At 36.7% G+C, this 17,440-nt stretch overlaps 1 protein-coding gene across 2 annotated transcripts; it reads right to left on the minus strand.

The window, feature by feature from the left end:
* Positions 1 to 1,850: 1,850 nt before the first annotated feature.
* On the minus strand, positions 1,851 to 17,403 carry LOC138691885 (zinc finger protein ZFP2-like). 2 transcript variants are annotated; one of them, XM_069814469.1, is made up of 5 exons: positions 17,358 to 17,403; positions 9,620 to 9,699; positions 7,224 to 7,322; positions 5,633 to 5,703; positions 1,851 to 3,324 (listed from the first exon to the last, which is right to left on the minus strand). In XM_069814469.1, the coding sequence occupies exons 2-5, from the start codon at positions 9,692 to 9,694 to the stop codon at positions 2,238 to 2,240; spliced, it is 1,332 nt and encodes a 443-aa protein (XP_069670570.1). In that variant the 5' UTR covers positions 9,695 to 9,699; positions 17,358 to 17,403; the 3' UTR covers positions 1,851 to 2,237. The 2 variants fall into 2 exon arrangements, with proteins under 2 accessions (XP_069670570.1, XP_069670569.1); XM_069814468.1 differs by lacking the exon at positions 17,358 to 17,403 and adding an exon at positions 11,989 to 12,080.
* Between the last annotated feature and the right edge of the window lie 37 nt (positions 17,404 to 17,440).

Consider the following 17,440-nt stretch of genomic DNA (forward strand, 5'->3'; position numbering starts at 1 on the left):
TGATATGCGTCCTGTTCCAGCATAAAATTTGTTGTTAACTGAACTGTTTCTGTTTAATTGTTTTTAATTCTTTGTGAACATTTTCTTTAGGTTTATTTTTGTATTTTACTTCTCTTTCCCCTTTTCAAAAGTGGGGTGCGCGGGGTATTCGAGAAAATACGGTAATATCAATTGACATGTAAGAACTGGCCAATTCATGACGACTTAATGTATCATTTGACAAAATACACAGTGCGGCACTCATATCGCACAATTGACTCCACTTTTCATCACACAAACACACCCCCCAACAGGCAGCGATGTCGAGATGACGCCGAGATCTAGAAGGCTCTGATGATGGTGTCATATAAACACCGAAACATCTGTAAGCCACACGTGCTTATATAATTAACAAGAGTAAGTTTGCCACTTAATCAGTCATTTATATTTAAGTGTTAAAAGTAGTGTATCCAAGATTCATGATAGATTATTTATTTGTGCTTGATATGCGTCCTGATTTTTAGGATGTGAAACAAGTATATTTGTTTATACAGGCCACGTCTCGCCTATTAATAGTCCACAGGTGATGGGCAATAATATTATTACAAGGCAGGCATAACGAAGTTTGTTAACAAATGCCATTTCACATTTAAACTAATAAATTAATTAAAAATTAAAATAAAAAAATAATAATTTTACCTTACCGGGAGGCGAACTCACAACCTCTGGTACGGATGTCAGATATCTTACCACTGTGCCACACACAGATGATGACGTTCAATGAAGAGACACCACAGCAATGCCTTGCAGTGGGTTACGTTTACACGAGTGAACCAAGCGATATAGCATTTCCATCGACCATAAGTCGGCCCATTCTTTTTGCCGTTAAGTGCACTGTACCCTTATACTCCCATTTTTTCTCCAAAATCTGTCTAACACAAAAATCTTCGGAATATGTATGGTAAGACTTTCCTATGTTAATTTTCAACGTACCTCGTTTACATGTTTCGACCTATTTATGGGTCATCTTCACAACTGGTCGTTGTTCGTCTTGGCGCCACTTGCTCTGTTTCCTGTGAGGGTGTGTTCCTGTGGTATAGAGTAGAGTCAAAGAGTGTGTGTGTTTTGAAGTTGAGTTGTGTGTTGAGAATTTCGTTGGGGTGTGTTTTCATATGTCTGTATATTTCATATTGTTCTAGTGTGTTGAGTTTCTGGCTTTTTGGTTGGATGTGCAGTATTTCCATGTCTGTGTTGATGTCTCTGTGGGTGTGGTTAGCATTTGTGGAGGTGTTTTGTAATTTTGTTATGGCTGTGATGTGTTCTTTGTAACGCGTTTGAAATGATCTGCCTGTCTGTCCTATGTAGAAGTTGTTGCAGGTGTTACATTTGAGTTTGTATACGCCTGTGTGGTTGTATTTGTTTGTTTGTGTGTTTAAGATGTTTTTGTAGAGTGTTATTTGTTCTGTATGAGGGATGAAGTTACAGGAGAATGGAGAAAGTTACACAACGCAGAACTGCACGCATTGTATTCTTCACCCGATATAATTAGGTATATTAAATCCAGGGTTTTGAGATGGGCAGGACATGTAGCACGTATGGGCGAACCCAGAAATGCATACGCTATGGAGTGTTAGTTGGGAGACTGGAGGGGAAAAAGACCTTTGGGAATGCCGAGACGTAGATGGGAGGATAATATTAAAATGGATTTGAGGGAGGTGGGATATAATGATAGAGACTGGATTAATCTTGCACAGGATAGGGATCAATGGCGGGCTTATGTGAGGACGGCAATGAACTTGTGGGTTCCTCAAAAGCTATTTGTAAGTAAGTTGTTGTAAGATGAGATGAAAATTAATATACTATTACAGATATATACATAATCGAGAGTTTATTCGTTACGAAAATTATTTATTTTTAGGCCATGAACGAATGTCCACCTGACACTCCATTAAAGGCTAATTATGAAATAGTAATTAATTGTTTCGGGATACCATTTATGTATTCACAAACGGGCACTTTCTGTTATGAAACTCTTAAAAAGCCAAGAAAGGAGGAATATAAAGCAGCTACTATTCCAGTGCAGTGCCGCCTACACAACAGCACCTTGCTGCTACCAAAGAGTAGATTCCTGCTGCAAATTAAAGCACGAGTGCGTGCCTTGTAAACGCTTCAGCGAAAAACATTTGCCGTAATCAGATCATTTGAAAGGTTTCCCGCTAGAGTGAATACGAGTGATCGGATTGTGTGAAGAATTTCCCTCACACATCACACTTGAACGGCGTTATACCGGCGTGAGTGCGCAAATGAACTGAGAGCGTCGCATAACGTGAGTAACATTTGCCACACTCATCGCATTTGAAAAGTTTCTCGCCAGAGTGAACACGTGAGTGGGTTGCAAGTGATCCGGACTGTGTGAAGCATTTGCCACACAAATCACACTTGAACGGCTTTATCCCGGCGTGGGTACGCAAGTGAACCGAGAGGGTTCCATAACGCGAATAACAATTGCCACAAACATCACACTTGAATGGCTTCTCGCCTGTGTGAGTACGCATGTGGTCTCTCAAATTTCCCGACTGCGAGTAACATTTCCCACAGTCATCGCACTTGAAAGCCTTCTCGCCGGTGTGTGTGCGGATATGTTTCCTCAGATGTCCCGACTGTGAGAAACATTTGCCACAACAGTCGCATGTGAATGGCTTTATTCCCGCGTGCGTACGTAGATGAACTGCCAGCGCCCCTGAACGTGAGTAAGATTTGCCACACTCATCGCATTTGAAGAGTTTCTCGCCAGAGTGAATGCGTTTATGATACGTGAGTGATCCGGACTGTGTGAAGCATTTCCCACACACATCGCACTTGAACGGCTTGATGCCCGCATGAGTACGTAAATGAACTGCGAGGACTCCAGAACGTGCATAACAATTGCCGCACACATCGCAAGTGAATGGCTTCTCGCCTGTGTGTGTACGCATGTGATCTCTCAAATTTCCCGATTGTGAGAAACATTTCCCGCAGTCATCGCACTTGAACGCCTTCTCGCCGGTGTGTGTGCGGATATGGTTCCTCAGATGTCCAGATTGTGAGAAACATTTCCCACAGTCCCCGCATTTCAGTCTGCGTTCTCCGTCAAGCGCGCAGACATGCATTTTGTGACTGTGCAGAGTCGGTAACAACTTTCCACAATAACTACACACAAAAGTTCCGTCTGTGTTATCGAGCAACTGTGACTGCAAACTGTTCTTCCTTTCAGGGAAATCGCTGTAAATGTCATGTTCGTGCCCAATGACAGGATTCTCTTCCGTTGCCATGCACTTCACCTCTGGCATTTCATTCCAATCAGCGCTGTAAGCAAAACAAATGCAGGTGCTGTTCGCTATACTTCACAATATCGAGTAAGTAGCCTACTTATATACAAGTACTGTACAAATTAAAAATAATTAAAACACGTGTTTTTACTGACGGCACATGACTAGATCAATAAATAAATATGTGCCCTGGACCAAAAATAAATAATTCAATAAAGCAGCGTTTCTCAAACTATGGTCCGCAGACCATCTGTGGTCCTTCAAAAAAGACAGAAGAAAAAATAAAATTCAAACGAATTCCGCATCACACTATAGCTCATCTGGTGTCTGTAACCCAGCCAGGGACCACCCGAATTCATAACGGAGGACCAAAGTACCGAACCTTTTCATGTATTTACGACTTTCTTAATAGTTTTGCCGACAACCAGTCTGCACATTGAAATGGTCACGTACCGTACTATATGTCGCACACCAATAATACAACTCTGAGGTCACAATTTGAAACTTATTTTCCAAGTAAATATGACGAATTTTCATGGGTTCCTGATCACTTTCACTGCCATATTGAAACTAACAAACTTTCTTTGAGTGAAAGAGAACAGTTAATTGAACTCTCGAATGACACCAGACTGAAAATGAAATTCGAAGCGGAAGGTATGGTTAATTTTGGACTGCATCACAGGTGAAAAGAGAATACAGTGAACTGTACAATAGTGCTTTCGAGATTATAATTTAATTTGCTTCTACGTATCTGTGTGAGAAAGGGGTTTTCATCACTAACTCTAATAAAAACAAAGCAGGCTACCGAAATCGACTCGATGTATGTGACGATCTCCGACTTAAGCTTACCAGCATACGTCGAAGTATAGAACAACTGTGCAAGAATCGGCAGGCTCATCCATCTCATTAATGCGAGTACCAATATTTATTTATTTGTTTAGTTAACAAGTTAAAGATTATCCAAACTCTAATACCTTGAATTATAAAAGAAAACAAAATGAATTTTCTTCTATTAACATTAACTTAATTAGTTAATACTAATATAAAATTAATTGGATTAAATTAATTTTAATTAATTAATTCTTTTTAAAAATATAAGTATACTGGTATTAAAATATGCTACAAAAATGATAAATTTGCTTTCGAAGGGAACAAGAGTAAGGTGGTCCGCGGAACTGTTCTGACTTAAAAAAGTTGTCTGCACTTCATAAAAGTTTGAGAAACGCTGGAATAAAGCAATAACGATTATGTACTTATGCGGTATTCTGAAGTTGTTCTGTGTTGTTATTTCTGCCCAGCATTTGGGTCTACTACAATGTATTGTATTGTCTCTTTGTGCACTTCTAAACTCGCCACTGGCTCTGACAATGCTGGTACCTGTTCATGAGTATGCACATTGTCACTGAAAGTAGCATTAATGAGAGACCAGGGGCTGTTTTACGAAAGTATAAGTTACAGGAGTGCCAGTGAACAGGAAACTGCACTGGTAAGTACAGGTTACAGGCGTTTCTTAATTTAGTACAGAACTTAACTTAAAAGGAAAAGAAGCTGCTTAAGAAGGGCATGGCGTCTACAATGTAGGTCATGGCGATTCTTCTTTGTTCATGTCACCACTCTCTGGATCATATTAATTGCGTGACGCTAGTTATAAATTATTATGAACCACTGCCATTATTGTAAATGAAATTGTAATGCACAAATGGATTCTAAATTGGTTATCGTGAAGAAAATTCTAGAGAAAAAGAATATTTTGTTGGAAGCTTTTTCTGAAAGGCTTACAAAACAAGACAAATTAAATGAACGGAATACTATTCATAGAAAGGCACAAGCTTTGGAGATGTTACCTGCACTATAGATACATTCTGGCAAAATATCAGGAAAGACACGATGCTAAGTTGCTATATGCAGCTTATTGAATCAAACACCAGCCTAGCTCCAGAAATGAACTTCATACAGGGATGAATACTTCAAACATGATATTACACAATTCCTTTTTAATCTTCTTCAGAAAAAAATTAAACAGAAAGCAGACTGGAGATGATGGAGAGAAGAAAATGAATTTAAACGAGATCGATTAATTGGTGCTAAGTCCTGTTATGCTTGGATTACCGATAAATGAATCCCAGCAGCTTGAAAATTGTGTACCAGAAACTTCCAGAGACAAGTAGCAATACCACAGCTTAGTGTGCAAGAAACATCGGCAATGATGATATGGGTGCTCAGGTTAACGGAGTTGCAGTGCGTAGGAATGGCGTGTTTTCTGCCAAAATACAAGATACGTCACCACACACTTCAAACTATACAGTCAAGCACTAACTGAACAATTGAATAATGCAGTCACTCACCTCTCGGCCAAGTCTTGGTTATCCTCCACTTTAACCTCCTCTTTCACTGGATCCACGTAATACGTCACATCCTGAAAGATATAGATTTACCAGAGATGAAGACCCCTGGACCACTCAAATACAATTTTAACAAATTTAATGTAAAAAAAAATCAGTCACGTGAAAAATAACGTACATCCAGTTGTACCACACTGCCACACCAGTTACAGATGTCCGCTTTTCTTGTATAATAATAATAATAATAATAATAATAATAATAATAATAATAATAATAATAATAATAATAATAATAATAATAACAATAATAATAACAACAACAATAATAATAACAACAACAACAACAATAACAACAACAACAACAACAATAATAATAATAATGATTTATTTAACCTGGCAGAGTTAAGGCCATATGGCCTTCTATAACACTCAACCAGGAGTAAAGACTGCGTTACAAAAACACTACAAATTTACAAAGTACACTACAATTTTACACACAAAACTGAATAAGATAATGATAATAATAAAATGTAAACAACAAGAAGAAATCAGACAATATATAACATACAGAAAGAAAGGAAAAAGCATAATAAAATGTTAACAGCAGGTCAAAATAAATTAGGCATACAAAATATAAAAAAATAAGACAATTATTCATAATAATAATAATAATAATAATAATAATAATAATAATAATAATAATAATAGTAATAAGAATAAGAATAATAAGAATAGTAATAATGATAATAATAAGAATAGTAATAATAATAATAATAATAATAATAATAATAATAATAATAATAATAATAATAGTAATAAAATAGTGCAGTACAAAGCACACAATGAATACAATATTTTTAAGTACACACAGTAAGGAAAATTATGATTATATATAGCTCAACTTATCACATTAGAGATATACCATTATCGGAAAATATGAAAACAAAAATATAAAATAAGTTGAATATCACTAGAACATTAAAAAAAATGTGAATACGTGGAAACATGCAATACAACACTTGTCATAATAGTAAGTTAGTTTGGCAACTCATCATAAGATAATTTTCTAACTTGGGTTTGAAAGATTTCAATGTTGGGCAGCCCTTGACTTCAGGCGGCAGAGAGTTCCAGTAAGATACAAGCATAATGTTCACACATTGGATAGTTCAGCTGATATTGGCGTTACAGTGAATTAACAGCTAACAGAAATAGTGCAGACCTTACTAGTTAAATTACTTGATAACTTTTGTCTAGTTTGAAGCTGTTAAAGGAAAAAGTATTTCCAAGTTTTACAAGTTTTATATCAGGAGGCAATTTCAAACAAATTCAGTATGCTGAACTATGCTTCAGAGCATGGGAAAGTTGCCCAATACTACTCAATGTGTTAAATAAAACGTCCGTAATTATTACCAAATATAGCACATTCTTATTACCGATAATATAAATTTAGATAAAAACCGTTTATGCATTGAATTAATTCTACATATAACACGTCCAATGCCCAATAATTATCTTGAACACTTCGCTAGGACTCTTCGAAGCACGGCCATGCAGTACAACACACAACGCGAGCAGATGACGTCATTCCACTCACCTCAGACTCACACTTGACCACAGGAAATGCAACGGGCTCAATTTTCACTTCCCATTTCAGATCACAGATGGCGCCCTTGCTGTCCTCAGTTTTCTCTTCCTGCACAACACACAAGCATCATAAAACTGTAATTCATTAGCCAGATGAAACCACTTGTCCAGTCCTGAATGATAACACTTGGCTTCCACTGGATACTCTTCATTATCAGTAAGGCCCGTAACACACTTGCAGAGTTTTCTCCGGCGAGAAATGTGTTGCGAGAAAGAGGCGAAGAGCCTTCCTCCACACACTTGGCGAGTTCTCGCTATCACAGATCACACCTCGCTATGATCAGCTATGCACTGCCTTCATGCAGAAAGCATTTTTCTGATTATAGTAATGACTCGTTGGGAGAAATATTATAGGTTATGTATTTACGTATATTGTCGTACTTAAATATATAACCTGTAAGTAATATACTTTACAAATTACGTACGAACGCTTTGTTGAATCTGAGTATTCAGGTGATGAGGAAATGGAGTTACATGAACATATTTTGTTAATGAAAAGAAAAAGTAGGCCTAAAATTAAAGCCAGAAATATCTGAAAATCACATTGTATCTTACGAAAATAAGGGCGAGTTTTGGACACTGGTTTCGATTTGAATGATGATACGTTTAGGCGTTATTTTAGGTTGAATTGACCTCAGTTTTTTGCCATTCATGATATGATAAAGGATCCTTTGCTATGTTGTGATTAAAATTATGTAAACTGTTATGACATATAGATACATTATTTCAAATGTTTAATTAATACTATTAAATCTCATCAAAATAAAATATAGCCCTATTTATTTTCAGATAATCTGATATTTGTCTCCAGATTTCTTCTTTAAGTTTCGTGTTTTTATAGTTTTCATCCCGTGTATCATATAAATAGGCCTACGGGTGACATCGTACAAGTTCGATAAGTTTATGACTGCAATTATCAGCCATCTTTCCTTATTTTCAAATAAAAACAATACAATTCATCGCCACCTATGATATCTTTTTCGACATTTAATCGTCATAAAGAGTATAAATGTCAAACATCTTTGATAAATGTGTCAAGAAAATTCGCTCAGCTACCGATTCCAGCGAAAAACTCGCGCGAGGTTTTTGCCTCGAACGAGAATCTCTTCCAGTGTGTGGACGTCCATTTGAAACCATGTTATCAATTTTTTAATTTTCTCGCAACACATTTCTCGCTGGAGAAAACTCTGCAAGTGTGTTACGGGCCTAATGCAGCGCAAGGTATAGCATGCAGTGTCCGCCTGGCTGAAACATTGCCATTAACTCTGTATAACTTGTTAGTAACTAGATGCGGTCTGGAAAGGGCTAACCTCCTGTTTTATGAAACACTGACTACCGTTATGCAGATACACTGAAATCCAGTAACATATTCACCAAGGCAAACAACTGATTTGAAATCATTTACAATATATTTTCTCAGAAATATACAAATGTACGGCTAATCTGATCTAACGTTATTTATTTATTTATTCATTCATTTATTTATTTATTCATTTATTTATTCATTTATTTATTCATTTATTCATTTATTCATTCATTTATTCATTCATTTATTCATTCATTTATTCATTCATTTATTCATTCATTCATTCATTCATTCATTCATTCATTCATTCATTCATTCATTTATCTATTTAACTATTTATCTATCTATTTATCTATTTATCTATCTATTTATCTATCTATCTATCTATCTATCTATCTATCTATCTATCTATCTATCTATCTATCTATCTATCTATCTATCTATCTATCTATCTATCTATCTATCTATCTATCTATCTATCTATCTATCTATCTATCTATCTATCTATCTATCTATTTATCTATCTATTTATTTATCTATCTATTTATTTATCTATCTATTTATCCATCCATCCATCCATCCATCCATCCATCTATCTATCTATTTATTTATTTATTTATATTTTAAATGAAATTACATACGAATATATTTTGAATAATAAATCGAGAATAAGAATTCTAGACAGTAATATAATGTTGAATTCGATACAGCAAGTGGATTATCGTCTTTATCCTGCAGTTTTGTTCGTCTGCTTCCTGTTTACCTCACAGCCACCTGCATACGAGCAGGTAACAAAGTCACGTACAAAAAGTAAGATATGTTAACGCTTAAATGATAAGAAACACAGTCGTAGCCTAATACGCCGTATCAATTGGCTATCCAGTTAGTTCGTGGAAACAGGTCTAGGTTGCACTGCAGAAGTACGTCATACAGAACTCCTTGCATAACCAGAATGTTTAAACCACCCAATTCTGCAAATCTATTTACCAGGAATGTATCTCATACAGTCAATATAAAGCAAAAGTTCTCTTCTCACTTACATCTGGAGTAACAGCGTCATCACGTGACTGTACAGTCAGAGGGTCGACTTCAGATTCCATCTTGATAGCATCCATTACAACTGAAAGAATGTCAGAAAATGCTAAATCTATATCTATGACATTTGGTTAAATGTTATCCCCCTTGAACAAAATAGGAAATATTTACATAATCAAAGGGTTTATTAGTACAAATTAAGTCTCAAGTGCAACCATCATAGGACCCATCCAGTACAAAAACACAGACAGGGATATTTCTTTGAGGATCACACCATTACAGACTGGAGGCAATTTACTGAAGAGGTTATACTTGAATAAATTGAAGCACAAAGGGAAAAAGTTGGGGAGGTGGTAAGAAAGTTGAAATATACGAAAGCAAATTTTGCAGTAGAAAATATAACAGGGGGCATTTCGTGAGAACAAGGAGTTTTAGAGGAGTGGAAAGCAGCAGCGGGAGATGCTATTCAGTAGCAGTACAGTACACAGCGAAAGTGATAAAACATTCGTGGAAGTGATTGAATATTTGATTCATCCCTTAACTACAGTACTTCCAGACTGTTGAAAAGTATATTCAGCATCTAACTGCAAACCACACCAATACAATAGAAAGCACTGTTACCAGCCTACAGAGTCTGTGAAGCATTTGGTCCAACATGCAGCATGTTAGCAACAGAGTGGCATTAGGCTACACAGCAATTCTTGAAAATTGATTGCTTTGACAAATAAAACTTTGTGTTTTAATGTCAATTTCCGTTTGTTATTTTTTTATTCAATGTTGTGATAGTGGGAAAAAATTGAATCAAGTACTTAATATAACCTCTTCAGTCCTTGTGTCCCCTGAAGGGCATCCGTAGATCGGTGGGTAAAAAAGTAACCCACTCCTTTCATAAAAATAGACTTAACGCATTTAGGGACCACAGCCTCCAATTGTATAAACTACTTCATATTTACCTGGTTAATAATTTAAATTAGTTAAATTCAATTAGACCTACTTTTCTGCTTATTTCAAAATCAACCAGTTACCATTAGCATCCTCGCGGAACCATAGTACATACAGACTATTAGAAGACATGAATTATGTGCGTGGTTTTTATACACTGATAATAGTTTTGGAAATATCTATACATATAATTTGAACTGGTAATGGAAATTACGGAAAAACGGCTGAACGGATTTTAATAAATGACCCCTCATTTTGAAGCTTAGTACCCAAAGTTTTTCAGAAAAATAGTAATTTTCAGTGAAATATCAATTTTCCTACATTATTTTCCTATTTTCCAAAATCCATCTTTTTTTCAGTTTTGAGAACTAATTGCATTTCAGCACGGCCGTGATTTCAGAATAAAACAAAACACACACTACAATAAACAATAGCTATTACACGAAGGCCATGACCTGCAGGATTGCTGACATATTTAGAGTTCAAATTCAATTGCTTATTAAAAACTTCAAGAATTAGTCAAAGTAATTTACAGGTCTGATTCTGCGGGATGTAATTTTCTGAGTCCAGCTATGTATTGGATGTTGAAATCTACAAAACTTGAAGTGGTTTGATGACATTATTACCATTAGAAATGAAATTTCATTGTAGTTAATGCCATGATGCCACTATTTTCATTAATCATACATGTTAATGCTATAGTGATGATATGAAAGTGAAACATTTTGGGGTTATATGAGTAGATATAGAGAATATGTTAAATTATTCATTTCTATAATTTACTGAGGCGGCTATTATATATAAAACTACAAAACTTGCGTAAGATAATATTATTAAAAATCAAATATTTGTATAGTTATTATTCAAGTGGGGTTGGGTCTTTTTCATATACTGGCGATGTGGTGTAGATAATTATATGCATCATTCTGTTCGGTATTGGCTCAAGAGAGCGCAAAAATTACAGTCCCTAAGGAAAGACGGTATTACTTACTGATAGAATAAGAGGCCTACAAAATTTTGTGGTCTCTCGATCATTTCAGCAAGATCTCTTTTACCCTCTACATGCAGCAGCTATACCAAAATGCTATGTCTATTGTTCGAAAGCATAGCAAACCTGACTTTTACAATCCACAATGACCTGAAGTAGCTATTGCTTTACTCCCACATGAAAGACCCACTGATCGCCCTGACATTGTTACTTGCGTTTTCGCGTTGAAACTCAAGATACATAGGACACATACGTTCAAGAAAAAGTATTTGACATAAAAACCATTCAGAGGGAGTATGTTTCATTATTATGGAAGCAAATAACTTTCAAATGTCTGGTATTCATTGAAAATAAATCTGAAAATTTTCTATTTGGACGTCTAATGAACTTAGTTTGCAGCATTTGCTGCAGAAGCCACTAGTAGAATATAAAACGAAACATTACATCAGATAACTGCGAAGTTCACACTACAAAGTAGTTTACATTTGGCTATGTTTTGCTTGATTACTGCCAATGAATTGTGCAGACAATTGAAACGTTTATGCTTCATGCTAGGGCAGGGTGTATCATAGATACCGTGATCAGTGATCACATCGACTTTTTTTTTTATCAGATGCGGCTAAAGACATTCGACCAAGAATTCATGCGCGGCTCAGCTTGAAGTATGGTATGTGTCTGCATATCGCCAACACTATCACCGGCGCAGACTATAAAACAAGCAAACATTTCTAGAATTTCTCAGCATAGGATCCATAGAAGATCTTTTTATCAAACATATCAACAGTTTCTACATTGTTTACAGAATCACCCAAATCCGTTAATGGGAAAATCTTTTTAACTTCATGGTCATCTTTAACTTCAAAGAAGGCATCTCAGACTTTAATAAACCAAAATAAACAAATTCCAGGTTTATAATTCAACTAGGGCTCAAAAACGAAAGCTTGGTCTCCATATAGTAATCGTTCAAAAAATTAGGATGCTGGTTGGCTGCATAACGTACATCAGCTGTTTTATTATTCACATTTCTGGCAGTAATAATATTAATCTGTAAATGTAATCAAGAGTAACCAGACAATGTGATGTCGTGACGAAATAAACCCACTTAAATATCGAATAAGAATACGAATTATGTCAAAATTTACTGTGAACCAATTACATAAAGAAATGTCATAACGATACATTTATTATGTGTAATATTTAATAAATACCGGTATATACGAACCTCACGATAACTAAATGCTCAATTAAAAACTAATGTTAAACGAGGTGAATTGAGACAGATTTTAGATATATATATATTTTTTTCAGTATGTTATTTTACGACGCTTTATCAACAGCTTCGGTTATTTAGCGTCTGAATGAGATGAAGGTGATAATGCTGGTGAAATGAGTCCGGGGTCCAACACCGTAAATTACCCAGCATTTGCTCGTATTGGGTTGAGGGAAAACCCCGGAAAAAACCTCAACCTTTTAGATATTATGCTCTAGCCTCTGTTGTTTTTGCAATAGTTCTTTTTACTATTTTTTATAATCCAATAGTGCAATATTCATATCTCAGGATATAGTTGAGCATTTGATTAAAGTTTTCTCAAATGTCGTCTTTCTTGCAAGTGTGAGCGATGAGCGAGATGTCTTATCTTTAAAGGAACAGTCCGCGATAAATTTCTAAATTTCGATTATATTATAGGAAGTTTAAATCCTTGGATTAACGGCGTTTGTCGCATCTCTCCATGCCTTTTAGTTTGCGAAATATTAAAGGTCTGACGTCATAACCACTGATCGCTTCATAAAGCTGCATTGTAGTTCCGGTAGACATACAATGTAGAACGAGTAAATACATACATATATACATACATACAACTGTTCCTGACTCCTTATCTACTAGTCTTTGTGTTTCAGGTTGCACTCGGGTGATAACTATAACATAATCTCGAGTTTCCGATCAGGCCGGGGTTTAAGAATGTCAGCCCATGGACGTAAGGGGTGAAGACCACCTTGTTCACATCTGCATCGCCAGCCATTCTTCCATTACCAGCAACTGTTATACGTAACGACAGTGAGACGTGTTATGCATTGGGGCCATACACCTATAAACGATTTGTACTTTCCGTGAAGAGGAAATTTCAATTATGAACGGAGATCATCTTTACTTGGAAAGTTTCGGCACAAACCTATGTCAGAATTGTATTATGAAGCAAGAAGGAGATCGTCAAAAACCTGGGAATTAAAGCACAATCACGAACACCATGGTGCTCTGCAAAGATCTACAAAATTGTTATTAGAGAAAAACAACATAAAACAACTGAGGTTCATAAACGTGCTTCCATATACAGCAGCGCATTATGAATCAATAAGTAATGCACAGACTTTTATTTTTCGTTTGTTTTATTGCAAGTCAGTGGCGGCTCGTGAATTTGTGGATTGGGAGAGCTGCAGTAGGTTTCGGTACATACAAATTTCACTTCTTGATACCATTACTAATAAGTAGGCCTATAGGACAAAAATAAATGCACTGCATATCGAAAAACCAAAACTTCCTGACTTAGTTGGGAGATATCTGTGGGGCCATTTGCTAATCCCTAAGAAAAACTAATACCATCGATTTCAGTCTGAATTTCAGATCAGCAGACACTCAACTTACAATCTACCAGTTCATTCTGAATTGTCTTAGAATTACCTTAAACAGTGGCATGTTCCAAATGATTTTTGAGAGGCTAGTTTAGATTACTCACGAACTGTAGCAACCCACGAAACACATCAGGGTTCTTCGAACCGTTTTTATCATGTCCCCTAAGGGGAAGATCATATTGGCCACAAAATTTGATGCAATCAATTTTTTAAAATAATTTCACGATATTTTCTCACTTCTTGATTATGTTTGAGGATGTTTGTTCTGTTCGTTTCACTTAATTGCACAGCAGTATGAGTTGCGTAACATAGCCAATGAAACAACATTTTTCAGGTGAGACTGCGAAGAGTCGTGCATTTTGCTTTTTAGGGGCAAATGGCCTAAATGTGTCACACCACTCCTAGTCCATGCAGGATCACCACCGAAGAGGAGGCAAGGAAAACAAAATACAGATTTTTTTTGTTCACATCCACGTAACCACAAATGCTTAGCGTAAATTTCATTGTTATACTTCCTTACATATATGCACTATTTCGGCTGGATGAAGCTTAAGTAAGATATAAGTCGGGTAACGGACGACCCTTTAATTTCACTTCGTTACATCAATATTCTCCGCAAGGGAAAGTTGAGAAAAATAAAATTAATATTCTGTAATTCACACACACTCATGCTTGCAAATTTGCACTGGTTAAGTTACGGTATTAAGACGTCACACCAAAGCAACACTCAGATATACTGATGGTCAACAATTTTCTAAAACTGGAAAAGAAGTCTCTTTCGTATTTTACGTGCTATATCAAAAGGATTCTACTCGTGCAATCATTTTGAGTTAAGGCAAATATTAGGTTGTGCTGGAGGCTGGATATATACGTAATAATAAGACAAAAGAGAATATTAATTTCGTTATATTAACTCGCTAAGATTCTACAACAATAAGTATGTGAAAAGAAAATAAAAATTTTGTCATTAAGTTTCAAGGGAATAGAGAATCCATTTGACGTAGCATTACAATTGCGGTGTGGGAGTGGAGGAAAGATCTTCCCTTGTGGCCTGGCTCTCCAAGCTACTGCAGCGAGATATGGGTTTTAAACAGCGGCAGTTTCCCTCTGCTTCCCTTCACCTCTCTACCCCCTGACCATGCAAGACACACTCTCTATGAGCTTACCACCCTGCAGATCCCTGGACGACTTTGAATGCGGTGTCAATTCCAATACAGTCGACGCACAAAAAGATTATGCATAAGATAATAGTACATATTCCCGGCCAGATGAAATATAAAGCAATTTACCAATAAAAGCTGTAACAATTCTTCTACGAATTAAAACAAATATTATTTTTATTTTCCTGTCAAAGCAGGGAGTGCTGCAGCTCTTATGGACGAGCCGCCCCTGTTGCAAGTACAGATATGTCTCGTTACTTCCCAATTCTTTGGTTGCACTATCTATTTTTCCACAATCCATGGGCCTGTATGCCAATCTGCTGGTACAACCTCCTCCTCATTGCTGTATCACATCCTGAGGATTGCATCTTTCAAACGAAAAAACAGATGAAAGTCAAATGGTGCAAGATTCGAACTGTACGACAGATGAGGGACGACAATCCATCAGGTTTGTAATCTCTTGACGGATGTGTATGGCCTTGCAATGTTTTGTGGCATCTTTATGCGGACGAACACACACATCGTATTTTCAGCTTTGCAGTATGAGTTCGTTTCACAAGAAAACCCTTCAGAGTCCAAGATGAAGGAATGCATGGCCAGGCATTACCTCCACCAACCAGTGGCTGCTCCTCCATGGAACAGGCTGTTCCCTTCCTCCTTGCCCCCTTCGCTGACATTGTGAGATATACTTCATTCTAAAGGACACGCCCACTTGCAGTTTTCGACAAGCGAAAACAGCTATCGTTAGCAGGTTTATTGCAGTGAAGTGTAAACGACTCGAGCCCTTCTCGTCTGCTGTGCGTGATGATGTGAGTGGGAGTCTCAAGCAATGCTTTCTCCGAAGCAGGCTCGAGCGGACACGAACTTACCCGAGTATCGCTGGAAGCTGTAGAAGTTACTTACCTCTTCCCTCGCGGAATATTAAGAAGTGTGGAATATATTGTTTCATCAAGCTAGTTTATTTATGTATGATAATTCGGAAAACAATAAGTTCGAAGAGTTTTTCATGTGATATAAAATTGTGTGTGAAATTATACAACAGTTCTTAAAAATCCGTACGATTTATGCATTCACGGCCCGAGTTAAATGTGACGAAATAGTGGCAATGGAACAGATGACTGCTGCCTGTTCCAACTCCAACGAGACCGAGCGCGAGTGTCGTGTTATCGATCAGCTGAAGTCGAAAGCGTTTAGTTCGATCAATTTCGCTGAGAAAAACGCGGTTATTTTTGAATGGAAAACCTACTCCTCTCCTTAAAACTAAAACAAAATCTTATGCAAGACAGGTTGAAAGTAGTTACTATAATTTTGTGAAATGGTTAACTGGGTGCTCGTGAAGCGGCAAATTGTAGGTTTAATTATTTTTAGTTAACGGTATTATATATTTAGGCATAATAATAATAATAATAATAATAATACGTAGCGCGACAGCCCATGAAGGGCCAAAGCCGAACAGCCGGCTACTGGCGTCGCGTCAACTTGCCTCAGCAGAGGTGAATGATCATCCAACCAGAACAGATATATCGTGTGTGGTTAGCACGGTGGTTCTCCCAGGACTTACAGCTGGTTTCCGTGAATGGATTCTGATACACACCATAGCTCCCAAAATTCATCAAAATGCTGGGTGGGTACCGCTCCCATACACTGGCCGAAATTTCATAAGAAAATTCCTTCCCTACGAGGACCCAAACCGGCGCGCATCTTGACTTCTACCTGTAGTGCATTAAGAACCTGACCTTCTATTGGCTTAAAATGGCACCATTTGCATACTTTCATTCTCCTTTAAAGCAGAAGTAAACGTATTTATTTTGCAATGAAACCCTAAGGATGAGAGGTGTGCATAAAAGGACACAATGTAAAGAGAGTTTTCGCAATCTACAAATATTGTGAGTAGGCCTAAGGTCCTTCCCTGATGTTTTATGTTACATTTAGTACTCATCAAAACATTCATAATTTTAACACAGATGCAAATCAGATCTCCATCAACACTGCGTTTAAGAATGAACTAAATATTTCCATACTCACACTTTCTCAAATTATGGATCCTTCATACTTGTAACTTTAACTTGCATAATGTTGTATAACTTTTGACTTGGTCCATATCTCAA

This window comes from Periplaneta americana, chromosome 16, assembly GCF_040183065.1.
Source record: "Periplaneta americana isolate PAMFEO1 chromosome 16, P.americana_PAMFEO1_priV1, whole genome shotgun sequence".
Taxonomy (NCBI): domain Eukaryota; kingdom Metazoa; phylum Arthropoda; class Insecta; order Blattodea; family Blattidae; genus Periplaneta; species Periplaneta americana.

Coding starts and splice junctions, on each gene's coding strand:
- LOC138691885 (XM_069814469.1), bottom strand. CDS start 9,694: ATGGATGCTATCAAGATGGAATCTGAAGTCGACCCTCTGACTGTACAG. Junction 7,323..9,619: donor ATGACGCTGTTACTCCAGAT/GTAAGTGAGAAG, acceptor TGTGTTGTGCAG/GAAGAGAAAACTGAGGACAG. Junction 3,325..5,632: donor AACCAAGACTTGGCCGAGAG/GTGAGTGACTGC, acceptor TTTTGCTTACAG/CGCTGATTGGAATGAAATGC.